Source organism: Pelobates fuscus, chromosome 12 (genome assembly GCF_036172605.1).
Source record: "Pelobates fuscus isolate aPelFus1 chromosome 12, aPelFus1.pri, whole genome shotgun sequence".
NCBI classification, from domain to species: Eukaryota; Metazoa; Chordata; class Amphibia; order Anura; family Pelobatidae; genus Pelobates; species Pelobates fuscus.
In genome coordinates this window covers 100,684,389-100,696,674 of record NC_086328.1, presented here as the reverse complement: position 1 = coordinate 100,696,674, position 12,286 = coordinate 100,684,389, and the positions used below count along the sequence as shown (strand labels likewise).

The following is a 12,286-nucleotide window of genomic DNA, read 5'->3' as shown; positions in this document are numbered from 1 at the left end:
AATTTGTCATCAGGTAGCTTACTTTACATGTTGAGAATACTGCACTATCCTACTCTATATTTAAGTGGAAAGTACGAAGGTATCCATAAAACGCTGATTCAAGGTATGGAAGATTTACCATACCAATCATGGTGTCTTTCCTACACTTAGCAGCTTCAATGTACTTTATGTAAAAATAATCTTCAAGGTACTTCATGTAAAAATTAAAACACTATAAACCAATGCAAAGGCATTGTGGGGATTAATAGATCTCCAAGTTACAATAAATTATGTTTTGTTTTGTTTTGTTTTTTTTAGCATGCTTGAAGTATATTCTTTTATATGGTATACATTCAAACTGTTGCATTTGTAATACTGCAGTCGTCTTTTTAGTGTGATTAGAGTTCCAAAAGTGGTAACATTCAAAATATAAGGCATTTGCACCGAATAAGGACTAATTTCTGTTTCAGCACAATCTAATTAAAACTACTTTTAACTCTGTGCACAGCATGTTTGAGATAAATTTTTTTGTATGGAAAGAATATATTTGTGTTATAAAATATTGTTAGAAACATAAATAGCCAATAAAAGCTCTTATGTTTTGATCCTTTAGTTGCTAGGCATTTCAGGTTATCGGGAAAACAATGACTCATTAATATTCACTATTTATCTGTGCTCCTTCTTGACTTTCAAGTTTCTTTAAATACAAAGAAAAAAAAATCATACGTTTTTTACTCAAACTAAGTCAAACATAAGTTGTTCATTTGTTATGGTTGTCTTATTCTATGTCTTTGACTCATTTTCACCTCCTAGAACTTTCTTGTGAAAGTAAACTTTAACCATCCGCCATAAAGCAAACATCCTGGGTCATACTCCTCTATACAGAGATAAAGCTCCAGTTAATCTCCATCAAAGTCCACCCACCCTACCCCTAACGTGATGTCACAGGGACCTTTCATAAACGTTCTCTATAAAAAGAGTCAAGCAGGATACAGGACAGCTGCACCTGCCCTATATACCCCTCAGTTCAGTACTTGGTGACTGAACATCAGGCAAAAATGGGAACTTGGAGGGGCACATGGATACCAATATGTTCCATTGTACTGCTTGTCTGCTTTCATGCACAAGGTAAGCATCCGTTAATCAAGTGAAGACTCAAATCCTCCAAAGGAAGAAAAATAATGTGATGGAGATTAGATAGATAGATAGATAGATAGATAGATAGAATTGCTGTATTCATCAATACAGAAAATAATATATTTACAACAGATGAAGGAAAACCATGATAAAATTGTATATATTTTTTTTACTTTAATATAGTGTGTACCAATTTATATAACTTAGAATGAACAACATAATAATAACATCATTTTAGTTATTATAGGGTTAACATAAACCTTATAGTAGATTTAGTATATAAATAATATTTCATGGTTAATGTGCTTTATTATAATTGTGGGTATTAAATTGCAGACGCATTAACAATCCATAAAACAAGATTGCATATTCCTCAATTATAATGTTTAACCATGATAACTACATGAATTACATGAATGGACAGTGACATGCCCGCACTTTCATTAAAGTAGTAATAGAATAGTATATCTTATATAGAGTAGTATATTTTTATTTACTTTATCTATTTTTTTTATTTTATTTTTTAAATAATTGATCTTGCCAACTGCTGGTCAGGTAGAGATAGCATCATCCCCAATCAGAAGTTGGCTGGTTCTAGATTGTTATAAATGCAGCTCAACAGCCCCTAGAAGGACCACAACAACAGGACCACCATCCATTACAACAGCAACAACATAATATACTGTGTTTAAATACAAAACTACCACTCTCAACCTATTCATGTAGACAGGTGCTTAGTTATCATAATGCCATGAATAAAAATGTTTTTAGGTTTAACATTGTATAGGGTCACTAGAAAGGCACAGTATAAGAGCACCATTCCTTTCCAGATGATAGACAACTATTTAGCAAATGCTGTAACAGCAAACACATTACTGTTCACAGTCCAGAACAAAAATAAGTGAATTATAATCAAATCATATTTCTTAATTCTTCCTTTCTCATTTATTTTTCTTAAAAAGGTTCAATCGTCCTTCAAAGTTCAGTGCAGCAGACATCTGGTAAGTGATCTGTTTACATTACACCAATGTAAATTTTACACGCTTAATATATATCAATGATAAAGTGATTAATTTCCTATTTCCAGTTGTCACTATTAATAATAACGGAAGTGCAATAAATAGATAAATAAAAATGCAAAAAAAGTACATTGGAATTGGATTACAAATAAAGGAGATTAAAAGGGATTTCTATGCTGTAGTTGGTTACAGACTTTGAGATTCATTTAGTTACGAACTACAATTATCGGAATTTGAGACATTCGGGTAATTGGCTGAATTCCAAAACTCTAAGCCAAAATGTAGCCAAATAAAAAACCAAGCTAAATGTGCAATGGCCGAACATTACATATACATTTTTGCAGAACACTGATTTTCCTATTTCTGCAGCCTTTTGGCTTGTCTGTTTAATTTTCTCTAATGTTTCTTCATTAATGGAATTTGACTTAGCCGAACTGCCGTATGACTGAAAAATATTTAATCAGAGGTGATTCGTCCAAAATTAAATTTTGCACAAAGATAGTGGCAAAATTTACTTAATAAATATCTAAACAATTTGTGATTTTTTTTATTTGTTTACGATTGCAAAACCAAATAAATGCTATACAAAATGTACACACATAAGTAAAATATGTTTGCAAAACAATTGAAATATGTTAAATTAAAAGGGAATTAAGAGAATAAACCTAGAACTATCTTGCAAAATTGGAAAGTTAGGCTTAATGTGAAAGGAATGACATTATCTCCACTGTTTAATTCCATGCTCAATGGGATAGGCATAAGGCTATCCTAACTATAAGGTAAGGCCAGGGACTAATGAAAGTATTTAGAAAATTGGGCAGACTAGATGGGCCGAATGGTTCTTATCTGCCGTCACATTCTATGTTTCTATGTTTCTGTTGTAATGTAGAATTTGTATATAAGAAATAAAGTTGTGCTCACCTCTATAAAAGTCCCCCAATCAATTACAATTGCTTTGTTTGATAAGACAATCCAAGATCTGGTGTATGCAACATGGTAGGCACTTCATAAACTCAAGCAACAAATGAAAAACACCAACTCTCCAGGACTTAAAGTAGTACGATATAAAACATGGCTTTTATTAGTAGATACTGTTTAAAACCACATTGTAAGTAAGAGATATGGGTCACAAAATCATTATCATTAAGAACAATGTACTGTGCATAATCTACCTTAAAAAGCATATTGTGATCCACCCCAAGCATGCTACATCTCAGAGCTTATTCATAGGTATTAATGTAGGGAGCTTCTTAAGTAGAAATTGCTTAATTATCAAAGTTAACTCTTCGTGTTCCCACGGGTAACACAGGGCATCCTATTTCATGCTCATCCATCACATGAATCTTACAATATCTACACTTTTTCTACACAAGAAAAAATAATTCAAAGAACGTAATGTATACGTGAGAAAATGTGAGAAAAGACAATTACAAATTTTAATTAGAACCAAAGCTGCCTGCGTGCATCGTAGCCATCACATAAAAGGCAGAACAGAGCCAAATAAATCTACAATATTCTCACAAAAATATAGTTAACTTTACACAAAGCAGGTAACATCATATACAAAGTTTAAACCTATGCAAGCTCTTGTTTTCGAGTAGAAAATCCATGAGGACTCAATTAATTAGAAAGGTTTATGTCAGCACCCCTATTACCGCCTTTACTTATTGTATGCCTTGTATCTACAAATACTTTCCATTGGCCCTATTACATAGTCTAAAGCAGGGGTCCTCAAACTCAGGCCCCCCAGATGTTGCTGAACTACAACTCCCATGATTCTCTGGCTACCTATGTAATTCAAAGAATCATGGGAGTTGTAATTCAGCAACATCTGGGGGGCTGGAGATTGAGGACCCCTGGTCTAAAGTGTCTCACACCGGAGGCGAATTTGGATTATTAACATCAATGATATAATTTATGTGCTCTCTCATTCGGTCTTTAAGGAGACAAATGATCTCCCACAGAAATACATCCGTAGGTCATGCATGGTTTGGTTTCACATCTAGATGTTGCTTTTTTACTTAACCAAGTTTGATTTTGTTTTGCTGCTAAATAATTAAGGAACTCATAAAGTGCCAATAATACACTAAGTAGTTATATTCACTAAACAGTGATCTGATAGTTGACATGCAAAAGTTAGGCTATGGTAGATACGTTGAAAAAGCTATTCCCAATATGGCTCTGAATTTAGCAAGTTAGTTGGCAATACACCATATCATACTGTTATGTAAGTATATAACTAGAGAGTTCTGTATATTTTTTTCAATACAGTTAGACATAATTTAAAAAATAATAAACTATCCACTATTGAGTTACAGCCTCTTTCTTACCAGTCTTAATTTTGTGGTGTCTACATTCACTTATCTTCATAGAAGAATGGGTGAGTGTACACTTAACAAAGTTAATATTTACCTTATAGTTTGTCAAACACTACGTATTGATAGTTACTTAGTTCTCAAAACAATTGGCAGACAGGACTGTAATGCAAAGGCCAGGTCATGTATTTAAATGTATCTGTCCAAATGATGTGTATTACATTTAGAAAATAAACTGAATGTCATGTTGAGAGAAGTTTTTAGATAAATGGGAAACATTTTGAGTAACATTAAACAATACATATAAAAACATAACCTATATATAAAATAAAAATCACAATAAAGGTAATCATTGCCTTGTATTTTATTTATGTACTTATTTAATTTCCACAGACGTGCAATCTCCATTGGTGAACTTCATCGGAACAACTGTGGCTCCCATTGTTAGAAGTAAGTATCTGAATTGTTGTATTGTAGGCATGATATCTGGACTAATCTTGAAAGGTTTCTAAAAGCAAATCACTAAATGGTATCAGATAACTTTTTACTGTGGTTACGGCCCTGCTATGTTGTTCTCATCAGCTGAGATGATAGAACTTTGTTATGGCTAAAAACACATGAAAACATGTTCTTCCTACACAAGAATAGTTTTCCTTTTTGCAGTCTATCTACATATCCAAATATGAACTAGGCAACTAAATGGGGGGATGGACCCCCATTTAGTTAGTTTTATTTAGATAATGCATTAAAATAAGAGAAGAAATAAAGAAATAATAATTAAAAACAAATACTTATCATCAAAGTTTTATGTAAATGCACAGTCCAGAGTGTTCTTCTGTAGTTACAAGTATATCTCCTTCATGAGTGAAAGAAATTCCAATCAGGGGTGTATCATTCAGATCTATGGGGGTCTGTTCATATGTAATATATACCTGTCCATCAGAGGTTAATTGGATGAGTATGTTTGTCCCAAGAGCAGTTCTATTTAGGGCATATGATTAGTGGAACAGCTCTATAAACTGATTGATTAAATTCTGGATCAGATTAAAAATGTGGGTTTTTATATATATATATATATATATATATATATATATATATATATATATATATATATATTCTGTTTCTGGGTTGTGTTGTGGTATTTTTATAGTTTCGTTCTTTTGCTTTTGACTATTGTCTTGCATTTTCTGGTTTTAGTTGAGTAAAAGTGCTCTATGCCATGAGTTTAGTTTTTTTTTGGCATGAGAAGCAGGACATAAGAGTTCAAATCCAGACAATGGCCAGGAGCTCTACGCCAGATTTGTCCCACTAAATATAAGATTGTTGAATGACTTTTGCAACTCATTCATGATGACAACATTCATAATGAGAACATGAACATTTAAAAAAGGAAAAGATTAGAGAATAAAAAATGAAAGAATGTTGTCATAACTAAAAATGTGTCTGTTCCACTTAATATTACCTTATAGGATTTTTTTTTTCTCTTACCCGATGTCTTCTTCTTATGATATTGTGATGTACACATTGGAAACTTGAAAAGTTAGAACTAAAAAAAAAAAAAAAAAGAAAAGATTACCTTATGGTACATATAATATATATACACCTTATAACCATACCTTATAACCTGTAACCTATAAACAATACTTCATACTTTAAATCTATAACTCATTGACTTACAGATAGTGTATCTATTCACAATGGACAAGTCTGCAGTTCCTGGGGTAATTACAACTTCAAGACATTTGATGGGGACCTATTTCATTTCCCTGGAACTTGCAATTATTTATTTGCATCCAACTGCAAAAGCAACTACGAAGACTTCAACATTCAAATCAGGCGTTCCATTGTGAACACACTGCCCACCATCAGCAACATTGAAATGAAGATCGATGGTGTTTACATTGAGTTGAAGAATAACAGTTTAACATTCAATGGTGACCCGTGAGTCATTCTTAATTTTTCTTTGACTAAAACGAAATGCCCGTAGTTTGTGTTAACTGCATACTCACATATAGGCTTTTTGTAGTTATTTGTTGCTTTCACAATATCAAGAAAAAAAATACCAACATATAAAATTATATAAATGTCTATGTAATGATTATTCCGTACAAAAATTCTTAAAGTGAACTGACAAAGCATTTTAAATAATGTACACTTGTAGTGGCACTGAATTTAAATCAGAACAAAAGCTAGTGTAGGTATGGATATGGTACATTTTGGACCAGGGAAAATCATTGATACTCTCCATTGATAGCATCTGTCCACTTTCATCAAACAAGAATAAAACACTAACAAGGTTATTCACAAAATGAGCATTCATGTGAATGTCAAATTTAACGTCAAAATAGTCAAACTTGAATTGTATATTTAGTGAATAACTCTGCAGACATTCTGTTCGTCTGACTATATAAATATCACACATAGAAAAACTCCAATTGAAGAAAGGGCTGGGTCACTGTAATCCAATTGGAATTGTATATTCATAAAAAGTAATTATTATAGTGAAATATAGTACTATAGGTATTACATGGATTTCAAGATCAGAGACAACAGTGGTTTACTTCAGGGAGATCATGCCAAACTAATCTTATTGATTTTTTTGATTGCATAACTAAAATAATAGATCAGGATGGTGCAGTAGACATTGCTTACCTAGGATTTTGACACTGTTGCACATAGAAGGCTTATCAATAAACTGCAATACTTAAGTTTGGATTCCAATATTGTTGAATTTGGCAGTGTCTGAGTGACAGGCAACAGAGGGTTGTAGTCAATGGAGTATATTCGAAGCATGGGATTGTCACCAGTGGGGTACCTCAGGGATCTGTACGTGCACCCATTCTCTTTAATTTTTTATTAGTGATATTGCAGAAGATTTTGATGGTATGATATGTATTTTTGCTAATGATACTAAGATATGTAACAGGGTTGATGTTCCAGGAGGGATTAGCCAAATGGCAAATGATTTAGGTAAACTAGAAAAATGGTCAGAGTTGTGGCAACTGACATTTAATGTGGATAAGTTCAAGATAATGCATCTTGGACGTAAAAACCCAAGGGCAGAGTACAGAATATTTGATAGGGTCCTAACCTCAACATCCGAGGAAAGGGATTTAAGGGTGATTATTTCTGATGACTTAAAGATAGGCAGACAATGTAATAGAGCAGCAGGAAATGCTAGCAGATTGCGTGGTTGTATAGTGAGAGGTATTGGCAGTAGAAAGAGGGAAGTGCTCATGCCATTGTACAGAACACTGGTAAGACCTCACTTGGAGTATTGTATGCAGTACTGGAGACTGTATCTCCAGAAGGATATTGATACATTGGAGAGAGTTCACAGAAGGGCTACTAAACTGGTTCATGGATTGCAGGATAAAACTTACAAGGAAAGGTTAAAAGTTTAAAGGAACTTAACATGTATAGCTTGGAGGAAAGACAAGACAGGGGGGATATGATAGAAACATTTAAATACATAAAGGGAATCAACACAGTAAAGGAGGAGACTATAAAAGTTTAAAAGAAGAAAAACTACCACAACAAGAAGACATAGTCTTAAATTAGAGGGGCCTAGCTAATCCTGTTGCAAACGCAAATTGGAAATTTATGCAAGACTGGCAAGAAGATCTTCAAGTGAATATTCCTTTGAGGGAATGGGAACATATTTTTATATACCGGACTAACTACAAGCACTGCGCATTTTGAAGCAGCAAGGAAAATAATGTACAGGTGGTACATGGTTCCTGTGCGTTTAAATACTATGTTCCCTGCAACATCGGACATGTGTTGGCACTGTCACACAGATAAACGCACCATGTTACATGTCTGGTGGACATGCAAAGCAGTGAATGCATTATGGAAGAATATTGAAAGAATAATAAAACAAATAACAAACCAGCAGTTATCTCATGATCCAAAAACAATACTCCTTCGATCACTCCCAACCAATATCACTAAAGTGACCAAGAAAATGATATTCCTTCTACTGAGCACAGGGTCTATACTAATTGCTAGATACTGGAAGACTAATGATTTACCTTTGTTACAGGAAATTGAAGACGTAATGTCTTCTACAGTAGAATACGAACTTTTAATGTGGAACCAAAGAAAAATAGGAAAATTGAGCCCCCAAACAACCCAAATGTGGCGAACATATCTTTAATCTACTTATGAGAATTAGCCAGATAAACTTAGACAATATATGAGGTATCTGCATTGAACAATTTAATGTTCTCATATAAAAATATCTAAAATTTTAATATGACACCATAGATATATTATAATTCGGTTTATGTCTGAGCAAGAAATATAAATAAATGATTCTTATCTGCCGTCACATTTGATGTTTCTATGTTTCTATGTAACTCAGGAAAGCGTTTAAATGTTTAGCATTGTAATTATGCAATAAAGTGTGTTTTTCTGCAATATCTTTTGCCCCCTTTATGACAGGCCTACCCGTAAGTTGCTTTCCGCACACCACTACGAACCTTCCCCCCTATTCTCTATTTCCATTTACGAATTAAGTTCTGACCACAAGTAAAAGACCATAGGCCTGAATTTGTGGGAGGAGATTTCCCAATATAAATTTTACCCCCCTGCTTACTTATGCCGTTTCCTGTTTGAGTGACCCCACCCACCACTTCCTCTAATACCTTACTATCACTATTACATTATCTCTGGTGGGCCCTCTTTAACACAGGCCTACCCGTACGTTGGTTTTGGCACACCACTACCAACCGTCCTACCTTTTCTCTATTTCCTTACACGAATAAAGTTCTGACCACAAATATATATATATATATATATATATATATACTCACTTCTTTTTATTGCTGAATGTATATTCTTTTCTGTAAATCAGTTATAATAAAATACATTAACCATCCTGGCATAATATTGTCTTCCTGTAGAGTGCAAATTCCATACAGTTTCTCTGGAATACAGATTGATAGAAGTGGGTTATACATCAGAATTCTGTCCAAGCTGGGTTTGAATTTCATGTGGAACGAAGACGATGCCATCCTGGTAAGCTCAACTTAACTGTATTGTTTACTTATCATATTATGATTATATAACCATCTCTATATACTTAAATTGATGATCATACATTTGTGTTACTTTGATCCATTTTAATTATTGCTTGCCTTAAAATGTCTTTATAAAACATTTTGTTCTTTTATTTAAAACTTAGTTGGAACTGGATTCAAAGTTTGCAAATGAAACCTGCGGTCTTTGTGGAGACTACAATGGGATTCCAGTATACAACGAGTTTATAATAAACAGTAAGAGGCTTTCTCTTTTCTGGATATTGCAAAGAGTAAAGTAAAAAAAAACAATGTAAACTAAAAAAGATGTAAACTCACAGTAGCATAACCTCTTTCAGATGTGCAGGTCAGTGAGGTTCAGTTTGGAAATATGCAGAAGTACAATGGACCTACAGAATTGTGTCCAGATTTGTTAACCGCTCCTCAGAACAACTGTACCGACAATGTAAGTATAGCATTGTTTCACCATAGGACTGCACAACTGCTGACCTCAAATAAATATAAAACTTATTCAACAACATTAAATCAACTATATATGCATTACATTTTAAATTTCATGGCTGACATAAATCTTAAACAAGAACTGGTCCTCCAAATATCTGTTTTTTTTTTGTTTTTTTTTTGTTTTTTTTTTTAAATGTCCAGGGGTTTTTACTTCCTTCTCTCTCATTGTCTTCTCAACAAGACTTTGTGACCGTTTTCCCATAATATGAAGAATTCAGACATATATGTTGGTGTAGTTCATATTATGTAGGTAAGAAATACACATTTGTATTCTTAACACAGTTGTTGTCTTTATCTCAACAGAGGAGAATGTGTGAAGTTATTTTGACTGGCTCAGCATTTTCAGCTTGTAATGTCCTTGTGAATCCCACTGAGTATATTGATAGCTGCGTCCAGGACCTGTGCAGATGTCAAGGAGATGGACTTGGATTCTGTCTTTGTAACACCTTTGCAGAATACTCCCGTCAGTGTACCCATGCAGGGGGAACTCCAGAAAACTGGAGAAGTGATTCACTGTGCCGTGAGTATTACCAGAAAATCCATCAGTGATCAATGGGCACAGAAAGCAGTATTATGAAATATAATCCATAGATTTAAAATAAAATAAAGAATAATGAATGTTTGGTTAAGATAGACTTTGCTAAATTCATAAATGAAGGTATTTTGCTTTTTGTGTCAGAAAGAGTAGAGAAATAGGCAGACAAACTGATGATAGAGATAGACAGATAGAAAGATAGATAGATAGATAGATAATGCATATGTTAGGAAATATATAGAGAGGGTTGAGAGAAAAAGGGAGAGAGTTATTGCAGATAGATTGTATAGAAAACAATATCTATATCTCTGTATATTTTCCTACATCATCATTAGCATGATATATTATTATTATTATTACTGACATTTATATACCGTCAACGTAATCTACAGTGTTTTCTATTCTGTTTGTCTATCTATTTCTTTCTGTCTTTTTCTATTACTGCTCCATACTACTCCTAAATATTTCAACACCCCACCATCTATTTTCAGTGTTTTGTCATGAAACATAATGCAAAACTGAATTATTTTCTTCTGATATGCTTCAGCCGTAACATGTGCTAACAACATGGAGTACAGAGAATGTGGAAGCCCTTGTACAGACACCTGCACCCACCAACAGAGGTCATCAGTCTGTGATGACCATTGCATTGATGGATGCTTCTGTCCTGCAGGTAAACATGGAACAGTCAAATACAAAAAGAACAAAATAATTAGAACTGTGGTAAATGTTTTCTGCCCTTTGACACAAATGATCTAGGCTTAGTGACATCAACTTCCAAATTCCAACAATTATCTTAGTTAAGCAGCACCAAGCACTCAAGATGTTCCTGAGCTAAGTTTCGAGCATTTTTCAGCCAGCTTTAAGGTTTGCAGAGCATAATGTGATATATATTATGTTGCAAAGATCAGCCATTCCTGCACTACTTTAAACAGAAGTACTACCACTCATAAATATCTGAATACATTAACACACTAAAAGTAATGATTGATATTTCCTTTGAACACACTGTAACATACGTTATCACATTAATGTTTAAGGAACGGTCTATGATGACATCAACAACTCCGGCTGCATTCCAGTCCTGCAGTGCTCCTGTGTATTTAATGGGGAAACCTATGAATCAGGAACAGGATATTCTGCTCAGTGTCAATCTTGGTAAATCATATGTACTTATTGAATGTGTAAAATTATATTTATGTAGCACTCCAAGTCTACTTTGATGTTTGTGTAGCACCCAAAAAAACTTTCAAATGTAGAAAGAAGATATGCCCCCTTATAAAACTTGTCATCTAATCCAAATGTTGATAAAACTGGTACTTGTCAAGATTTGACCATGGAAATACAAGATTTTAACCAAAAAAAAATCAAAATTGCAAACATTATCTAACTTTTTGCCTTGACTAATTTATTGACCAATCATTCCAACCATATATGGTTGTAATATTTATAATGGACAACATGGTTTCTTGACTAGGTCTGTCTATTCTTTTACAATTCATACACTGGCTTACATCCTATCATTAGAATAACAAATATAACATTTGGACTAACATTAGCATTAGTCTAGCTATGTGTTAAGTATTCTTGTTATCTCTGTAGTACATGTTCTGGAGGTATCTGGAAATGTTCTGAAGAAGCTTGCTTGGGATTGTGTTCAATCGAAGGAGGATCTCATATCACCTCGTTTGATTCTACATTATATAACTTCCATGGAGACTGCAGCTATGTAATAACAAAGGTAAACAACGAAAA

General features: G+C 33.6%; 1 protein-coding gene across 1 annotated transcript in view; it reads left to right on the top strand.

Annotated features, from left to right (window-relative positions):
• The first annotated feature begins 976 nt into the window (after nucleotides 1-976).
• The window catches only part of LOC134578530 (mucin-17-like), a 65,211-nt gene continuing 53,901 nt past the window's right edge, over nucleotides 977-12,286 (top strand). The window contains exons 1-11 of the mRNA XM_063437511.1: nucleotides 977-1,107; nucleotides 2,079-2,117; nucleotides 4,844-4,900; nucleotides 6,130-6,391; nucleotides 9,358-9,472; nucleotides 9,639-9,729; nucleotides 9,831-9,937; nucleotides 10,300-10,516; nucleotides 11,079-11,204; nucleotides 11,572-11,689; nucleotides 12,134-12,272. Of these exons, the coding sequence (XP_063293581.1) occupies nucleotides 1,038-1,107; nucleotides 2,079-2,117; nucleotides 4,844-4,900; nucleotides 6,130-6,391; nucleotides 9,358-9,472; nucleotides 9,639-9,729; nucleotides 9,831-9,937; nucleotides 10,300-10,516; nucleotides 11,079-11,204; nucleotides 11,572-11,689; nucleotides 12,134-12,272 (1,341 nt within the window). The 5' untranslated portion in view covers nucleotides 977-1,037. The remainder of the gene's footprint in view (nucleotides 1,108-2,078; nucleotides 2,118-4,843; nucleotides 4,901-6,129; nucleotides 6,392-9,357; nucleotides 9,473-9,638; nucleotides 9,730-9,830; nucleotides 9,938-10,299; nucleotides 10,517-11,078; nucleotides 11,205-11,571; nucleotides 11,690-12,133; nucleotides 12,273-12,286) is intronic.